This window comes from Brachyistius frenatus, unplaced genomic scaffold (assembly GCF_029030835.1).
Source record: "Brachyistius frenatus isolate BFR_SWC_R1_liver_20210118 unplaced genomic scaffold, ASM2903083v1 Contig_5, whole genome shotgun sequence".
Classification (NCBI taxonomy): Eukaryota; Metazoa; Chordata; class Actinopteri; family Embiotocidae; genus Brachyistius; species Brachyistius frenatus.
In genome coordinates this window covers 3829350-3848908 of record NW_027210604.1, presented here as the reverse complement: position 1 = coordinate 3848908, position 19559 = coordinate 3829350, and the positions used below count along the sequence as shown (strand labels likewise).

General features: G+C 48.0%; 2 protein-coding genes across 5 annotated transcripts in view; both read left to right on the top strand.

Moving 5' to 3' along the window:
- fnip1 (folliculin interacting protein 1) overlaps positions 1 to 10521 on the top strand; it is a 39101-nt gene extending 28580 nt beyond the window's left edge. The window contains 8 exon segments of the mRNA XM_069717218.1: positions 1436 to 1582; positions 3768 to 3937; positions 4988 to 5385; positions 5387 to 6750; positions 6920 to 7085; positions 7380 to 7580; positions 7731 to 7846; positions 8069 to 10521. Coding sequence (XP_069573319.1) covers positions 1436 to 1582; positions 3768 to 3937; positions 4988 to 5385; positions 5387 to 6750; positions 6920 to 7085; positions 7380 to 7580; positions 7731 to 7846; positions 8069 to 8147 — 2641 coding nt within the window. The 3' untranslated portion in view covers positions 8148 to 10521.
- A 1855-nt stretch (positions 10522 to 12376) lies between these two features.
- The window catches only part of LOC138631948 (rap guanine nucleotide exchange factor 6-like), a 128739-nt gene continuing 121556 nt past the window's right edge, over positions 12377 to 19559 (top strand). For all 4 annotated transcript variants that reach the window (XM_069717191.1, XM_069717184.1, XM_069717175.1 and 1 more), the window contains exon 1: positions 12377 to 12624. In XM_069717191.1, coding sequence (XP_069573292.1) covers positions 12550 to 12624 — 75 coding nt within the window. In that variant the 5' untranslated portion in view covers positions 12377 to 12549. The remainder of the gene's footprint in view (positions 12625 to 19559) is intronic.

Below are 19559 nucleotides of genomic sequence, written 5' to 3'. Positions count from 1 at the left end.
AGTTCATCTAGGTCTGACATGCTGGTTCCTGCTATGAACACGCTGTGTTGTTGTTCCTCAATGATTCATCGCTGATTGATTCATTGAATTATTCAGTTCTCGGTGAGAAAAAAAGACAGCCTCGGGACTTCATTTGAAATTACCAGTTTAATCAAATGAAATATATATATATTTTTTTCCTCTTAACACTTTTTTTTTTAATTGTTTTTTTTTTTCTTTCAATTCTCATTATTTTTAAAGGACAGTCAGTCTACGAACTTAATCCGGCATCTTTGTACAATACCACTGCGAACTCTTAAATGTCACACGGTTGATATTAAAGTCGAGCGCAGGTTTAGGGTTACATTACTTAACGGGCTCGGTCCAAAAAAAACCAAAAAAAAAAAGAACTACTTGCAACAACTGTATCACAATGCTGTTCAATTCATTAGTTCTTCATTTTGCTGAGGACTTCCACTTGTAAAACCGTGTACAAACGTTCAGCTGTTCATGTTTTCTTTGGGGGGGGGGGGGACACATCGTCCTGAAATAGCTCGATCACTCCAATACTGGATTTGTAGTTGAAGGTCACTTTGACTGTGACACCTGTGTTTTCTCTCAGCATGCAGCCTGTCTGCATCCCTCCTATCACCGGGTTCTTTATAGGTCAAAGAGGCTGTGAGTTTACGGCAGAGTTAACCGTGCCTACAGCCTGAATCAGGCAATCCGAACCGGTTTTTTTTTAATCCCTCACGAGCAGGTACTGCAGGTCTTTTGACGGATCACCTGAGGTGATAACGGCTGGCTGAGTCTCCTACAGTTAGCCCGGCTGTGTTATCTGACGATTAGAGTTGCAATGTGGATTCGGTTCATACGTTTGCTGTGGAATGAAAGCACCTAGATCTTCTCGGAAAAACGTCAATTTCTCTCTTAGAGTATATGTTGTCTATTATGACCCATGGGCCGGCAGCTGCGGTCCATATTTCAACTGTGACTAAAAAAAAAAAAAAAAAAAATCCAGATTCTCCACGTTCCTCAGGCTGCAGAGATTCCCCCTCTGCCCCTGTGTCAAAGCTTGGCCCCCGGCCGAGACATGCTCACCAACACGCCCCACGTTCCATTGGAAACTCCGGTCCTTCTCAATGGACAAATGGCCTAGCTGAGCCACATACAGATAGATATACGTACACACGTACACACGAACACACACACACACACACACACACACACACACGCACACACACACACGCACACACACCAGGGTCTCCCATGGCCTCAGTGCAGACAGCGAAGCTCTGTGAACTGAGATCTCTTTTGTTTACCCTGAGAGACAATAACATGTCTGTTCTCACTCTGTCTGTTTTCTCTCTTTCCCCTCGTCCCCTTTCATTTGCTCTCTCCATGCCCTCTCCCTCTTTCATCCCTCCCACCCTCCCTCGCCGTACCTCATCTCCAGGATGACCATCTGCGACCTCTACACCATGCCCCGTGTGGCCGAGCCCGTCTGGCTGACCATGATGTCCGGGGCGTCGGAGAAGAACCAGCTCTGCGGTCAATTCATGAGGGAGCTCTCCCTGCTGATGGAGCAGGCCTCCAAGAACCAGTTGAGTGTCTGCTTGTACTCCCACCGGGTCCACTGATAGTCGGCGAACTTCTCCCACGTCACACAAATGTCATGAGTTTTAAGAGGTTGCGTCGTAGACCGGGACCTGAAGAAGCTACAGCATGTGAAATGCATTTTCAAACACGTTGATATAAAATGCAATGCTTATCTAAACGAGTAGCCTTTTCGTCAGTCGCACGGCCAGCGAGAGAGCGGGCATGAATCAAGCAAGCTCGCAGATATAAAGTGGGAAAACGCGCGCGTGTTAGCACTTGGATATAAAAATGTTACACGTCTACTCTCGCCACATCTTTGTTGGCTTGTACTTCAGTGGCAAGCTTATCAACAGAGAAGCACATGCAGACTCGCGCACACACACTCCTCATTCTCTCTCCCACAAACCCCCTTCTTACTCTTTATAAGGCACTTTGTCACGCATGCACACACACACACACACACACACACACACACACACTGTGAATGTTTCACCCTCTTTGCATTTAGTTGTCTGCCTCAAAAGGCGCTGGGAATGAGTGGATCCCTGCCAGTCTCTAAATGCTTATTGTTGCCGTTACAAAGCCATGTCAAACCACTACTAATTGTACATATATGAATTGGTAGCAAGGCCTTTATTGAACATGGCACCCATATTCATTGCAGTTGATTCGAGTAGCGTTCACTTAACTTGCGTGAATTATTAAATCAAGTTGACCGTAAAGAACAGTAAGAATATCTTAAAAGATGTGTTTTTCTGTTCTTGATCACCGATTGACTCCATAGAGATGTCGTATCAGATCATGTGTGTGTTGTAAACTTCCATTAACTTTGAAACTATGAGGGCTGCAACTGAGTTTTCATTACTATTTAATACTGATTCGTCCTTTTATCTGTTCATTATAAATTCCCATAGAAAAAGTTGACATCTACAATTGGCTTATTCTGTTTGGAAAAAAAAAAAATCAAAATGAAGACATATTTGATTTACAATGATATATATATATATATATATATATATATATATATTATTTTTTTTCAATTTTTCAGTCATTCAATCTTTATTTATAAAGGTTGGTTACTTTTATTTGAATTAGCAGAACAGTATAAGCAAAGGCAAAAATCGAAAAAATAATTTCAAAAGCCTGCAAATAAAACCAGCGTTAAATCAATTCTGAACCCCGCAGGGTTTAAAAGCCACATCAACCTTAAAGATCTACACCCCACTCGGGTCTAAAGGCACATAAAGGGAGAGGCAGTGATGGAATAAATGATCTGCTGGAAAGACTTTCTGCTTGATACAGGACTTAAATTAATGATTTTGACAAAGGGGTTCTTTCCGTTTCTGACAAAAAAAAAAAAAAAAAAAAGAATAAATTTGGATTAAAACTTGATTGATCACAGTCACCATGGCTGGAAGGTCCATAAAAAGAGTGGAAATTCAAAACATGCACAACAGGAAATCCATGTAAATTGACACCACAGTGCCTCCCACATTGTTTTTTAAAGCACATGTTTGAGGAAGATGACCAGAAAATGTGTTTTTACGAAAGCACCACCACCGTACTTCATACTGTTCAGACCTGTTCTCTTATCACGCTATCTAAATGTAGACCGTGAATAGAAACTGTCTCCTAGGTAACCGGTTGTGTTTCTTTATCAGCATCGCTTCGTAGTTGAAGTCACTGTTTCCACCACCGCCGGTTAGGGTGACTACCCTTCTCCTACGTGTCGATGATTCCTGAATGAAGCGTCTTTGATCTTACTGTATCACATCGTGTCTGAGTTTCTGAGTATTCCCATGACTGATGGCTTTGATGACTGCCGCAGCCACAACTGCGTTCTGACACGTGATGAAACTTGACTACCGTTGAGTCATGAGACAGGAAGGGAAGTAGACACTTGTCAGAAGTGAGAAGTGAATCATGCTAATGCAGTGTGTGTGTGTGTGTGTGTGTGTGTGTGTGTATCTGTCTGTTGCCAGCATTGGATGTGCGTATGTGTACAATTCGGCAAGAAAAAAGCCTGACCAAAGTTTTCCATGTAGCGAGAGTGTACTTGACCTCACCGACAAAAGGTCAGGGAGGGAAACGGACGGAGAAATACCCATGATATCTGGCAGACGGTGACCAGCGCAGCTATGGATTCTCATGTGCTCTCTGCTGACCAACCTGTGGTTGGTATTCTCCAGATTCCTCCCCGCGTTATTGACAGCCATCCTGACCAATCACCTGGCCTGGGTGCCCACCGTCATGCCCAATGGACAGCCTCCGATCAAGATCTTCCTGGAGAAACACTCCTCCCAGAGCGTCGACATGCTGGCGAAGACGCACCCTTACAACCCGCTCTGGGCACAGCTAGGTGAGACAGGCGCACACGCAAACACGCACACACGCAAACACGCACACACACACACACACACACACACGGTTGGGCGTTCCTTTGAATTCTGTCGAGGCACCTGGGTGGAGAAGAAGTCAAATGTAACACTCGTGTTTGATGGTTTATTTTGGCTGAAACATGTCATTGTTAATCCTCCCAGCATGAAGACAAGCTAGAACTAGACTGTCTGCTCTACATGCAGCTTCATTAAGTCTGTATTAGTTAGTGTGTGTGTGTGTGTGTGTGTGGGGTGTGTGTGTGTGTGTCTGTCAGTGTTATTGGTGTTATGCATTTCCTCTTGTCAGGTTTAAATAATCTGTGTAGCAGCATTCAACTTTAAAGTAGACATTACAGGTGTGATAAATATGTTATTTACATATGAAAATGTTACAACCCTAGAGCTTCAATAACAACGTGAGCAGAGGGTATCGGCATCACTGGTATCCGTGTGTCTGTCCACGTAAATCCCGGGTTGCACAAGTGGAAATCTGTAGATATTATATATAGATATAGATATATATAGATATAGATAGATAGTTTTCTGATTTGTGAGAAGCTGCAGTTGATTTATAGGCATTGAACTTGGAAAGAAGTATCCTACATAAAGAGGGAACCTCCAAGTGTTGGTCAAGTAGTTCATACTTTCACCTCAAGTGACATGGGAAGCGTTTAGAAAGTGAGGCAAAGGTGACACCTAGTGTTTACAACCGAGAACTGCAGACCACAGCATTCATTTGTCAAATTAATAAAGAAGCGGCAGAAAAGTAAGAAATAAAGCTTAAAAAAAAAATACGATGAATAATAACATTATTGTTTAAAAGTACACAGCTAGTTAAAGAGCCGTTTAAACATATTATTACCAGTTTGTTGTTTTTCTCCCATCACATTTTTGTATCCAAAAATGACTTCTCTTCTGCCTGAGGTAAGAGAATTGTGAAAATATAAATACAAACGGAATATAAAAAATGATTTCCTGATCTAACAGATAGCCTTTTTTTTTTCTTTCTCTATCTCTTTCACTGTGAGTAGGGGACCTGTACGGGGCCATTGGGTCTCCAGTGCGGCTGTCGAGGACAGTGGTGATTGGCCGCAGACAGGAGCTGGTCCAGAGACTCCTCTACGTCCTCACCTACTTCATCCGCTGCTCAGAACTGATGGAGACCCACATGCTGGACAGCGCCGAGGATGAGGCCATCGTCATGCCGGGCTCCCTCATCACCACCTCCCTGAGGAAGGGAGAGGTGGAGGAGTCCGACTACGTCCTGGTCACCGTCCACAAACCCAGCGGGGACTACCTGTCCCAGGGGCCCCACGGCCAGCAGACTGAGGCCGACGACAGCAGCTACCCTTCAGACAACAGCCTCCAGAGCAGCACGTACACGGACAATGAGGTGGAGCACAGCACGGGGGACCCACCCAAGGAGGAAGGAGGAGGAGGAGGAGGAGGAGGAGGATGCGGAGAGGGAGGTGGAGGCGAAGGAGGAGGAGGAGGAGGAGGACAGCAGCGAGAGTCAAGGGTCCGGGAGCAGTGTCCTTCAGACGGGACACAGCCAGGACACAATTCCGGTTTCGAGGACTGCTGAAGGAGCTGGACCCGGGGAGCGGCAGAAGGAGTCGAGCAGCCAGCCGGCCACGGAGGCCCGACTGGAGACGGTGCTGCGCGTCGGCTCGGCCTCCCCCAGGGAACAGGTCTGCGTGCTGGATGCGGAGACCGACGGCGAACTGAAACCCGTTATTCCGTCCACACCCGCGGCCCTCGCATCAAGTCCGTCCCTTCCTCCCGTCACCGTAGACCCCGGGACGGAGGCCGGGACGGATGCAGCAGCGGGGAACCAGCCCGTCAAGGCGCCGGCTCCGCGCCTTGTGGGGATCCCGCTCGAGAAGAAGCCCCCAGATAAGAACGCGGCCGCTGCGGTGCCGGTGCCAGCGGCACCGGGAAACACCACGAAGGGGCCCATGACTCTCACGGAGGAGGACGAGCCGGCGACGAAAGTCACTTTCCTCATCGGCGACTCCATGTCCCCCGAGTCGGACACGGAGAGCCGCAGAAGGAAGATGGAGGAGGAAATCAGAAAGCACAAGAGACACCTCAAGGACAAACATCCGCTTCACCTGCCGCTGCTGCATCAGCAACCGCAGCGTCACCAAGGGCAACTTTATCCGCAGCACTCGCAGAGGGGAGCCGACTCGAAGACCAGCAGCACCAGTGCACCAGAGGACCAAACCAAACAGACCAAGGCGGCGCCGGCTCTGCAGCGGGTATCCAGCAAGATGCCCGAGTGGAGCCTAAACTCTGTGGACCATTTTGAGGAGTATTTTAGCCCGGAGAACCCTGTGGAAACTAGGACTATAGACGATTTGGCCAAACAACAGGCCGGCACCACGGACAGCATGCACAGAGACTCGCTGGACCCTTTGGGTCACAGATTTCAGGGTGCAGTCAGGGGTCAGGGTTTGGGCCTCTGTTTGGGTTCGGGGGGTGGAGAGGCGGGGTCCAGCAGGAAGGGGAACACATCGCTAGATGCTCAGAGGAGGTGCAGGTGTGGATCTGCCGACTCCTCCGACACCTGCTGCTGCAGGAGCTGTCCTGCCGAGCGGGACAAGGAGCTCCCGTTGTCCGTCCCGGTCCCCCCGGAAGGAGGCGGCAACGGCAAAGAGGACCAAAAGCGCAAGGCGGCGCCCGTCAACGACTGGGAAATACCGCGCAACGAGAGCTCGGACAGCGCGCTGGGGGACAGCGAGAGCGAGGAGACGGAGGACTGGCAGGAGGAGGTGCTGGTGCCGTTCCCCGGGTGAGTAGAGGGACGCGCTGACACACTAACCTCCCCCGTCCCGTTTGCAGGGCGCCGGCGAGGCGTTGCGGTTGTAACCGGCTGTCGACGAGTAGGAAAAAGCGAGCGGAATAATCTCTCCTCATCATTTCAAACACAAACGAAGAAATCTCTCGCGTTTGATCTGCAGGTCAAAGTTGGTGGAGAACTTCTCGAAGCCGAGCATCGCCAACTTCGGCCGGTCTCTCTTTGGAGGCTACTGCCCCACCTACGTGCCAGACTTTGTACTGCACGGGCTGCCCAGTGACGAGAAGCTCCGGCAGAGCCTCATGACTGAATTAACCCACGCTGTTCAGGTAAAGGACCAAAAACATGTTTTTTTTTTTACCGTCACGTTGAAGAATAAGTACATCCCACAGAAATTGTTGACTTTTTCGATATGCAAATACTCTTGAATCCTCTTTGAAGCAGTTACTGCACCTTTTTTTTTTTTTTTTTTAAAGTCAATTTCATGTTAGAAATAAATAGAAAAACCGATGCGTCCCGTGCGAGTTGTTCGGCCGCAGCGAAAGTAGACGTGCAGGTTAAAGACGGCCTCGCGGGACAAAAGCCTCATTCATTGGTTTAAACGTGCTCCTCGTCCTCCGCAGCACCCAGTTCTGGACGAGCCCATAGCGGAGGCCGTCTGCATTATGGCCGACACGGACAAGTGGACGGTGCAGGTGGCCAGCAGTCAGAGACGAGCCACCGACGTCAGCAAGCTGGGGAAGGAGGTCCTGGTGTCCAGCCTGGTCTCCAGCTTACTGCAGTCCACTCACCAGCTCTACAAACTCCACCTGTCGCCCAACTTTGTACGTTCCTCCCCTCCGTCTTTCAGCCGCCGTCTCCGTGCGGACGGAATAGGTTTCAGGGCTGCAGCCGCCGATCATTCAGCCGCGTGCTGTAGCTGGGATTTTGTTTTTGTTTTTGTTTGAACGGTCCCGTCTCTCTCCCCTCCGTAGTGTATAATGCACCTGGAGGACCGCCTGCAGGAGATCTACTTCAAGAGCAAGATGCTCGCCGAGTATTTGAAGGGCCAGACAAGAGTCCACGTGAAAGAACTGGGCATGGTGTTAGGGTAAGCAGTTAACCTTCACTCTCTACTACCCTCCCCCTCTTCTCCCCCTACCCCCCCACCCCGAGGGTGTAAAGCAGCCGTGAAGCCGTTTACTCCAAATTGATCACAATTAACGCTTAAAAGGGTCCACGTGCTGTTTGTGGACAGTAAAAATGTTCCGACTTTCTGTTTTCCCGTTTTGATCTCGCCTCCTCCTGATCTTTGCTCTGGTGTCTTTGGCAGAATCGAGTCCAGCGACCTCCCTCTGCTAGCAGCAGTGGCCAGCACTCACTCCCCCTACGTTGCCCAGATCTTACTATGAGACTGTGCCGGCGCCGGCGTCCGAAGCAGCGAGCTGCCCTGAGGAGACCGGTCTGACCCGGGCGGTGCCCGACGGTCTGACCGGCCGTCCGACGGTCTCCAACCCCCCCCCCCCCCTCTACCCCCGCCGAGCAGCGCACATCTTTACGGACCAGAGCCGGGATCCGACACGCCGAACCGTCGCTGCTGATGTCGGCGCAATGTTGAAGTTGCACCGCGGGGGGGCGCTGCAGAGCCACAGATGGAGTGAGGCTCCCATCCCTGAAATGACCTTCTCCTGTTGTTTGAATGTTTCTTTTAAAACAGGACTCTTTTATTTTTGGACACAAAAGCCAAAGACTTTATTACATTTTTCCAGGTGAGAATGACATTTTAAAATACCTACACACAGTATGATTACAAATGGATTTTGTTTCTTCAACTGCTTTTTTTTTTTTTTTTTTTTTTTTTTCCTGTACAATCTTAAAGCCGGTCGGTCACGGACTTCATGTTTAAAGGAAACGAACGGACATTTTAAAAACTTTACTTTGAGGTAAATATCACTGAGAACATTATCAATCTTCATGCCAATTGCGTCGTTTTGTTTCTCTTCATGTTTTTGTTTACAAAAGCCAAACTTCCCTGAAATAGCTCAACAAAACCTGACAGATTTGAGTTTTTGTCAAATTTGCGCCCGACTTAAAAAGGCTGTTTTTAGGCGGTCGGCCTCGCGATCTTCAGTTCTGCAAGCTGGTTTTGAATGGCTAAAAAGTGGCTTTGAAATTCTTATCGTAGGTACAGCACTACCTCACACCTTCAACAGGGGGCGGTGGATCACACGCATTTACAGCTGCCCTATAAGAAGAAAAAAAAACAAAAAACCCCGAGGTAAACTTTCTAAGATGTTTTAATTCAAGGAATGTCAACTGTGCGGACGCTATGCTGTGTTCTTAAAAAAAATACAAAAATACAAAAAAAACAACAACAAAAAATAATAATAAAGGGGGGGGGGCTGTCAAAATCCTTAAGATGATCCAAGAACGGAAGAAAAACCATATTTCTTTTTGCGTCGGACCGCGACGCAGAAAGGCTCCCTTTACACTGCGGAAAAGTCTACACGATCTATTTTCCAACCCGAAATGCTGAAATATTTTCACACTTTTATAGCTCCGGCCACCATTTTGCGCACACGTTTAAACGCTTCCTACGTCCGCTGTCGGCGGCGGCGGCGGGAGGAGAGGAACCGGTCGGGTGCGTACGTGGACGGCGAACGCAAATTTTCAAGCCGGTTTCTGTGACAGTTGCACTCGAAAGGAAAAAGAAAAAAGAAAAAAAAAAAAGAAAAAACAAACAAACAAACAAACCAAAAACACACACAACTTTTAGCAGGACATGTTTTTTTCTTACGTTTCCTTGACATTGACGGATAAGTGATCTCGCTCGTTACGCCGTATAAGCAGGGTGCGATTTGCTGAGCGTTAAAATGGAGGTTTAGTCAATTTCACAGCTTCGGGTTTATTTATGTTTTTTTTTTTTTTTTGACAGGCATAGAGGGGAACCAGCAGCCGGAAAACTGGGACATTATTTCATTACCTCTCGTCATTACGTTTGTTTTGTCATCGGTTGACGGCGCCGGGGGATTTAATTAGAAAGTTCGCACGCCGAGTCGCTGCTTTTATTTTTTTTTTATTTTTATTTTTTTCAAATCCAACAAATAAACGCACCTTGATGGCAAAGTGACCGCAGGCGGGAGGGATTTAATTTCCCCTCAATGGAATAGCGTGACCAATCCAAAATTTTCTGCAAATGTTACTTTAATATTAGATCGGTCGTTTTCTACTTCGTGGCTCGGTTCGGGTGAAAAATCTGTTCCATCGCCAGTAAAAAAAACACAAAACAAAAACAACAACAACAAAAAAAGCAGGCTTAACTGGCACTGTAACCCCGGCAACCGGACGGTGTTTGCGCGTCTTTCTGTTGACTCAAATCGCACCCTGAATATATAAAACCCAAGTCTTAATGAAGAGGCTTCTGGAGAGCTCATTTTGCTGTTTAAAATCCATATATTCATGCTTGTCACCGTATTGAAGATGCTACATTTTTATACAACCCCCCCCTCCTCCCAGCCATGATGTTTAAAAGGTATGACTTTATATCTGCTTTTTTTTTTTTTTTTCTTTTCCCACACTCTCTTTGTATATGAATAAATTATTTAGTCGCCCACGGTGAGCGTGACGGTTCAGTGGGAACTGTACATACTCGAGTTTATTTCCCATGTATTTGTACAGAACGTCTTTTAAGAATTGTCTCCTCAAATTATTATTATTATTATTTTTTTTTTTCTTCCCAATTTTATGGGAATGTTGTGCAATAAAGATGCTGATGTTTGAGAATTGTATCGTATTCTCCGCGGACCTTTTCTGGGAATCAGAAGAAGGTGGGGAGGAAGAGGAAGGGATTCCTGGACGTGTTTTCCCCCGACACTAAAAAGCAGAAACGCGAGAGCTGTAATTCAGATCCGGGACGGGACGGGACGGGGGGGGGGGAACGGAAAGCTCGCTACTTTTTGTTCTAACGGGACAACGGGCGCACACAATGAGGATACGGTCATTTATTCTGATGAAAGCCGTATTACAAAGACGCTTTCTGTCCGACCACAAAGCTTCGATTCACATGAGACGCTCCGGGTTTTTTTTTTTTTGGTTTTGGTTTTGGTTTCTTCACATCTCAGATTAGTAGCTGTGGTTTCTTCTCTTTTCCTCACAAGCATTGTGACCTGTTTTTAATCTTTTTTTTTGGAGGGTAAACTTCAGTGTGAATCTTGTGTTCCTTCCCCTATCCCCCCTTTTCCTTATTATTCATTTGCACGTTTTCATTCTAAAAGCATTCGAATTCATCTATTATAAAATGACCATTGCTACAAACGTGCCTCGTTTTAAACAGACCAGACCGCTGCTGTATATATATATATATGTGTGTGTATATATATGAGATATATATGTCAATCAATGCAAACTCTACACCACAATAGCACTTTTGTTTAGATTGGTGGTGGTTTCACCTCTAGTGGTCAACATCTGGATCACACATTTCTGACCCACCACCTTTTTGAATTTTACCACCCTCCGGAACCCCTCGGCGACTCCGCCCCACCCCGTCCCGTCCCGTCCCATCCCGTCCCGTCCCATCCCCACCCCTCCCCGCGGCGCGGCGCGGCGCAGGAGGTAAAATGAACCGAGCGCACACGCCGCAGTTACGCAATAAGAGAAGGAGTGTCCCGGCTGAGAGAGGCAAATTAGAGAGGCGGCAGATTGACCAGTGTTTCCCCTCGCAGTGACAAATATTAGGGTATTTCCACTTTGTTCCACGTGAGTGTGGCTCTTTCGCGTGGCGCCAGAAATCAGTAACGCGTGCGAGCTTGACTCGAACCAGGTGAAGTGCGTTGTTTTGTTGTCCTTATTCCTTTGCAGAACGAGTTTAATTGTAGAATTAAAAACTAAAAAAAAACAACAACCAAAAAACACGAACCTGTTACCTTTTGGGTCGTTTTCTGAACCGACCGGTGTTGCGTTTAATTGCTTTACGGTAATCTGAATATTCTGCATTTCGAGCAGCTGGAGATCCGACTACTCCTGTCAGGAGAGAGTGGTCTGTGCTGCGTTCAAGTACTCCTTTCAAAAGCTCGTACACTGCATTACCAAAACCCAGTATTACTTGGATTTTTTTTTAATTTTTTTTAAACGCCATTAAATCGAGCCTAATAAACATTTGAAACACTATACGGCATATTTTTTTTACATAAATAATAATTAATAGGCATCGAAAGCTTTGTAACTGACGTCACTTAATGAAATTAGTTGCAGCCCGGCGTTCAAGCCGCCACTTGTGGCTTTCACGCGCCACCGCTGTCTAAAAATCCGACTGTCTGTGAACGCAGCACCACCTCCGGGCGGACAGATGTCGTCAACTCTCCGCTCGCTGATCTGCAGGAGGAGGGAGGAGGAAGGAGGAGGAGGAGGAGGAGGAGGAGGGATCTAAATCTGAACTCCTGGATCTGACTGACGCCAGCTACCGAAGTGGATATTTCCTTTCTCAAAAAAAAAAAAAAAAAAAAAAAAAGATGTCTAAAACACCGAGACAACACGTCCCGCAGATTTGACTTTTCTGTCCCGCTTTTCGGCGGCATCTGCTCCTCTCCGGACGGGGCGGTAAAACAAGCGAGCGGGTTGGAAGTTTTCGTGTTTCTTTTTTTTCTTCTTCCTTCTCCCGGAGCAGAAGGAGCGAGAAGGAGTTCCCGGGTTTTGGTGCGTTTCGGAGTAAACTCCCATATCCAATGCTCGCGGTCCGCGGCGATGTGAGTTCGTTCCGGGGGCCGTGAAAGTGAGAGTCCGGAGAGGGAGCGGAAAGTCCCGAGGAGGGAAGTTATGAAAATGACCGGAGCCATGGAGACGTCTTTTAAACTGGCTTTGAAGAAGCCGCCCCCGCTGCGGACAGCAGAGGTAAACAAAACTAACGTTTCTCTCTTTTTTTATTTTTTTTTTTTTAAAAAAAAAATTAGCATCGCCCTGCTAACAATTTGCTTTCACCTCGCTGGAGTCAACAAAGACGTGCTTTTCAGCAAGAGTCACGTGCTAATTAGTACGCAAACAAACAAACAAACAAACAAACAAACAAACAGAAGAAGAATAAAAACAAATGCGAGGCCGTTTGTGGGACAGTTCGGGAACTTCATGCCTTTCTAGGTTGTCTGTGCAAATGAAAAAGTCGAGGGACGAATGTATGAGAGGGGTTCTTGCGGTGCCCAAAGTGGGGTGCGCGGACCTTGCTGGGTCCTCGAGGGGCACGTCTAAGGGGCCCGGTCTAAATGTTTACGGGGAGGTTTAATCGGTTTTCGTCAAAGTGAGACTTTTTAGGAATACTTAAAGGACAAAAAAAAAAAAATTGTACAAGAAGGGATCCAGGACGTGTTGGTTTTTTTTTTTTTTGGTCTTGGCCGTGGTTCTGTCTGGGAGAACCCTTTCCGCCGCTGCGCATCCTGGACCCGGTCTCATTAAACAAAACGCATCATCATCATCATCATCATCATCACAGCTTCCCATCGGAGGGCCCTTTGCACCAAAGCCCGGGAGAGAGAGAGGTTTGTGTAAACCTTTGCTTGGATGAGGCCGGTTCAATTTAATCATTGCTGCTTTCCCATCCGTCCTCCCCTCCCTCCCTCCCTCCCTCCCTCCTTTCCTCCGCCTCCTCCTCCCTACATGAAGCTGTGGAAACACAGCTGGCTTGTCATTGCTTTAGTTACACTCTCTGCCCCCCCCCCAAAAAAATAAAAATAAAAAAGCTCTCGCCCTGTACTCCCTTCCACGTTCAGCTGCTGGTAATAGTTTTGAAAGCGCAAGCACTTTTTTTTTTTTTTTTTCCTTTCAAAAAAGCGCCATCAGGTGGGGAAAGGGTGTGGGTGGGTGGGGGCGGGAGGGGGGGCAGAAAATGTTTAAAAAAAAAAAAAAAAAAGCCTTCAGCTTTGCACGACGCTGGTGAAAAGCCCTCTTTTTGAGGCGCTGATCCTCTGTGTTTGTTTGTGGACGTATGGGAGGCAGAAAGCCTCTTTCACACCTCCACAGAGGGCTTTTGTGCTTCACCTGAACAAATCACAACAGCCGTGTTTAGTCCACAAACATGTGACGCAGCGGCGACGTGGATCCGTGGCGTCTCGACAAAGCAACGGAATAAAGCTCGTCCTGTCGGGTTCAGTGGGAAAAGTCGCACTTTTTCACTTTTTAAAAAAAAATAAATTAACCTTTTTTTTTTTTTATACTGTCCTTCTTTCAAAATTTAAATCCGGCGTCGACGGTCGCCGAATCGCGCGCGTTTTCGGTTCGGCTCTTCGCGAATTCCTCTCGGCGATCGGGGACGAGGGAGACGCGCAGCTCATCGGATCACTTACGAACAAAACGGCACCTGTCAAAAAAAAACACCTGTCACACAACCGGCCCGTCGCGCCGTCGGAAATGTTCACCTTTTGCCCGATGCGGACATTCGACTCGAGAGCGAGGGGAGCCTTCGACGACGTGCCGATACGACCGCCCGTCCCCGCGGGACGAGGCGGAGACGCTCGTAAGGCGTTTCGCCGTCGGCGGGTTGCCGGCGTTCTGGGAGTATTTTGCCGGCGGTGAAACGCTGCCACGCAGATCAGTCGAGCCCGCGATCGTCGCGGAAAGTAAATTCTCGCAGCCCTGTAATTACTATAATTATGTGCCGATTAATATTCCAGGGAGTCTTTTTTTTTTTTTTTTTTTTTTTTTTTTTTCTTCAAGGTCAAATCAGGTGAATTTGTACAATTGAACCGGACGGGAAGTCGGCGAAACGTCTCGGGCGTGAAAGGTTTCCAGGCGTGCTCGGGCGCGGGCGCGTCGACGCGCTGGCCTTCGGGCCCGGCCGGGTTCTGACGCCTCGTCGACCTTTCCCCGGACTCCTGGCCCGGGCTCGGTGGTCGCTTCGCCCATTTTGAAATGACGCCGGACCTTTCGGTGTCTCTCTCTCTCTCCTCCGTTCGATCGCCGCGCCGTACGTTCGGTCCCGGTCCCGAGAAGTCTTCTCCCGCCTCTTCGCGTCGTTGCCGCGTCGACCGCGGCCGCCGCGGCCCGCCGATCGGTGAATCGCCGGCTTCCTTTTGACGACTGGTTCGTCATTTTCAGCCAAAATCTACGAGTATCTGGAGGACGCTTTCTGGTTTCTGGTCTCCGTGATTTAAAAAACAAAACGGAAGATCTCTTGTCGGCCGACAGAAAACGGTTGAGACCGAGCAAGACATTTCAGGCTGCACTTTGGGTCGACGTCGGAAAGATCGAAAAACATATCGTTCAATTAAAAATGGACTCAAATCAATAATGAAAATAATTATTGGTTGCAGCCCCCCTACTTGGCACAAGTAATCTCGAATGATTATCTTTGGCAGTGTCCCGGAGCAGTAATTACAGTTTACTGCAACTTGCATCACGGTTATATTTCTCATTTCGTACAGTAAACGCTTCAGGCTGGCGGAGCTGAACCCAAACTCCACACGACACCCGTGTTCTTCTTTCTTAAAAAAAAAAAAGAGAAGTCGCACAGCGAAGTACCTTTTTCTGAGGCGACACTGAAATTGCTTCTCTTGGTTTGAGTCATTTCAGAGACGACGGCCACTGTGAGAAATGACAAAAAGTGTGTGTGTGTGTGTGCGTCCGGTGTCGCTCCGGGGACGACGTTGGTACGCGATAACCTTAAAACACCCTTTCCGCTGTAATTTTGTTTTCAGTGATAAAACACAACAAAGCGGGGTGACTTCAGAAGGGACCGAAAATGAAGCGGCCCGAGACCGGTAATTATAAAAACCGGCGTTTTCGGGCCGTGCCCGCCCGCCCGCCGGCCCGATCGGTCCGATCGGTCGGTCGCGAGTGCGCCGCCGGATGCAGACCTCCGTAAAACGCGGCCGGGGCCGCCGTCCCCGCGGTGTTCGGTCCGGTCCGCGCCGGCGTTCTTAAGATGAAATAAAGAGTTACACGGGTTCCTAATTATTCGACAAACAAATTGGGTCTGCCCCAACACACACACACACACACACACACACACACACACACACACACACACACACACACACACACACACACACCGTCTGGGACGGGCATGTTTGTCCTGCGTGTAAATACTCGGTGTACTTAACATTCACACTTTTTTTTTTTAAATGCGAACAAACATGCGTGTTCACACAGAGTCGAGGCGAGAACCAGTTAAACATCCAGCGTCATCCTGACGGAGGCCTCAGGGTCTGGTCTCCCAAGTTTAGGGAAAATGCGCAAATCACACATTTAACCGGTCGACATCGTATCCCTGTCGCCGCGACTATTTTTGGCTTTTGCCAAAAAACAAAAACAAAAAAAAGACGCTTTTTTTTTTTTTTTCTGAACGCGTCGCCTCGAGGCTCGGTGCGGGTGTTTTGAGGAACCCCCGCCGAGAACGTTGAGAAAGGAGCCCGGTGTTAGTTTCTCACCCCGCCGGGAGGACCCCCGCGGTCGAGGCATCTGTCGATGTGAAACCGAACGGGTTGCACTTCCTGTCGCGGCGGTACACTTTTTTTTTTTTTTTTTTTTTTAACCGCCTTGGGAAAGCAAACTCGCGAGACAAAAATGCAAAAAAAAAAAACGCGACAAACCGTGGTTTCGGAGTGAGACGCCATGATGATTGACGAGGAAACGAGACGGATCTGAGATTAATCCCCCCCCCCCACCTCCATACCTCCCTCCACCGGGGGGGGGGGGGGGTGAGGGGGTGGTGGATGTTTCAATCGAGAGAGCTGCAGCAACGTTATAATCAAAAGGGCAAACGAGATAGGGCAGGACTTCAGATGAAACTTTGGAGAGTCGGCAGAACACCGAAACAGAAAGCGGGAGTGAGATGTTGCACTTTTTTTTTTTTTTTTTTCTTTTCACGAGGTCAAAGGGTGAATTCGGTAGAAGATGGAGACGGATCCAGCCGGAGACTCAAATCGTGTGCGTGATGTTGTAAAATTAACTTTCTTATTAAAGTGCGGCGGAGGAAAATAGAAACAACAACAACAACAACAACAACAAAGTGAACCAGACCCGTTCCCGTCCAGCGGACATTATCTGGCCTCGGTCTGTCTCGGGGTCCCGTGTTCGGTGCCTTGTTCGGTTTCCAGACGGGGCGCTTTAGATTGGATGTACGTCTTGCTTCAAGTCGTCGTTGTCGGCCGGGGCCGCCGCCGAGCTGATTTATTTATTTATTTATTTTGTTTTATTCCCGACCACATTTGCATCCCGTCATGGCACAATTGTCAATTTCTGATCCGACACGGCAGCGGACGTCCTCCGGCTCGGGCTCATTTTACTCCAGCGGGGCAGTGCGTGCTCCCTCACACACACACACACACACACACACACACACACACACACACACACACACACACACACACACACACACCAGCAACAACATCAACAAACCTGAATGTGCCAACAAACTGCAGGGATGAGAGCGAGTCTGAAATTAAATGGATACAGAGCAGTCTGTGTGTGTGTGTGTGTGTGTGTGTGTGTGTGTGTGTGTGTGTGTGTGTGTGTGTGTGTGTGTGTTTTAAATGGGTGAATAAACACAGCCTTCCCCTGACCTGGCACACTGAAAGCTGCCCTTGTGGATCCAATAAAGGTTCCCCTCCGAGCTGAGCCGGAGGGCCGGTGGACCGGGAGGCAGACGGACGCAGAAAAACCGCCCGCGGCTCGAGCGTTTCAGAGAGCGAGGGTCTCGGTCGTCTGCGCCGGACGGTCGGTGGTTGTTGGTTTCAAAGATATGTTTATTAAACCAGCAACTCTGGACCTCGGGGCAATATGGTAACGGTTGCATGTTTTTGATGGACAGTAGATGATTTCAATCTAAACGCGCAATATGTAAGATTTATGCCCCGTCTTGTAATACCACTCCGGGCCTTAAGAGGCGCTGGTGAGTCCAAACGGTCCGCCTTCAGCCCGGCTCTTGAGAATGTAGGTAGTTTGGTCTCGTTTTGCGTCCTCTCGCCCCGCCATCAATCACGACTTTGGCCTGTTTTATACCTGATGAGTGTGCAGTCAGATTGTTTTGGACCCGGTAGCTACAGTGACTCACTTATTGCCCCCCCCCCCCCCCACACACACACACACACACACACTTATAGTGACGCGTTTTGCCGGTCGGTGCGGTTACGCCGAAGCGGCCCGCCGCGAACTGAGCGACAGTTTCGTCCCTGGCGAGTTTCAAACGACGGAACGGTAAACGGGCGCCGAAGCCGGAGCTGCAACTCCCCCGTCGGTGTTGCCGCGGCCCCGAAGCGGTCACACGCTCGGTAACCGATTATTAAAAAGAAACAAAGATAAGTCATGAGCAGATAAAAAACAACCATGAAAAGTAGCGCAGTTAAACGGCTGCATGCACTGAAAATTCGCACGATCAACTTGGTTGTTTATTCCATTTGATCTTTTGCTTTCTTATTAAACGATCTATTAAAGGGTCCACATTTAGAAACGTGCCAACGGGAGATGATATCGTCTGGTTGTTTTGTTTTGCCGGAGAAGAAGTTACTTGCTGCGGGACGCGGGTGGGGGGGGGGGGGGGGGGAATTGAAAATGATTGACGGTGAAAGCAGTTGACAGTCTCGACTCGCTATTTTGGTTCTCTCTGAGCGGAAGTAGGCCGAGAAGCAGCCCGTGTACGAGAACCTGTTGCCCCACCGCTCTTATTATTCAGGCAGTTTTACGAGCTCACAAAACCGGTGTGGAATGTGCCGTCAGAAAAAGCCGAGCGGGCGATACTCCCAGCGACGCGTTCGTGTCTCGAGTGCGGCGTACGGACTGCGCTCGAACAAATGACGATAGACGACGACGACAACAACAACAACAAAAGAAAAGATTTATGTTGCCTCTTCGGGAAATATTCTTCGTTTCTGATCTGAACTCTCATGAGAGTTTTGGAAAAAAAAAAACAACAACAACAACAAAAAATCCTTTAAGAATTCCTCAATTATCGAGATAGCTGTTGGTTCATTTTCTGTCCATTTGAGCAGCAAATGATAATTTAAGGTCTAATTATAATACCGACTTCACCTCCTCTCATTTTTACAGCCGGTGCAGCCGCTACATTTTCAATACCTTCAATGACTGAAATCTTTCATTAGAGCGCCTTATATATAATTTTTTTTAATTTTTTTTTTTTTTTTGGTGGAAAGCTGCATAACATTGCTAAAACCGTGTGCGGCCGACTGGCTGGCGTCGACCGACGGCTCGCGAGGCGTTCAGGGAACATCCTGGTTTACACTCTCCCCCTCCCCCCCCACACCGCTAAACTGCATGGAAACTAAATAATTCTACCGTAATGTGAGATATCATTTTCTTCTTCTTAAAATTGATTTTATAATATCGCTGCGGGGGGGGAAACAACCAAAAAGTACTGTACTGGTATGCGGTATCCAAAAACGTTGAACAATACTCGGCCCTCGGACGTGCTTTAAATTCCTGCGATCGCCTCGGTTGTGTTAATGTTACATATTCAGGATTCATAACGAGGGAACCCCCCCCCCCCCCCGATTTTTTGTTTTTGTTTTTAACACCGGTGAAGCTCCCTAAACAGCTGTTTTCTGATTTTGTTCCAGTCTCTGCGTACGCCAGCTGGGAGCCCTCGCTTTTTTTTTTTTTTTACTAGACGTGCACACGTTTCTGTTTATCTTTGCCGCGTCTCTTTGGGCCCCGGGTTCAAATCGCAAATCGCTTCTGTGTTTGTGCGAAAGGGGAATAATAAGTCAGTTTGTTATCCATGAAATATTGCAAATAGACAAACCGGCGAACCTTTTTCATGCCTCTGGGAATCTCTGGAAGCGGCCTCAGATTCGTCAAAGCTAAATGCGTCCGGCCGATGAGTC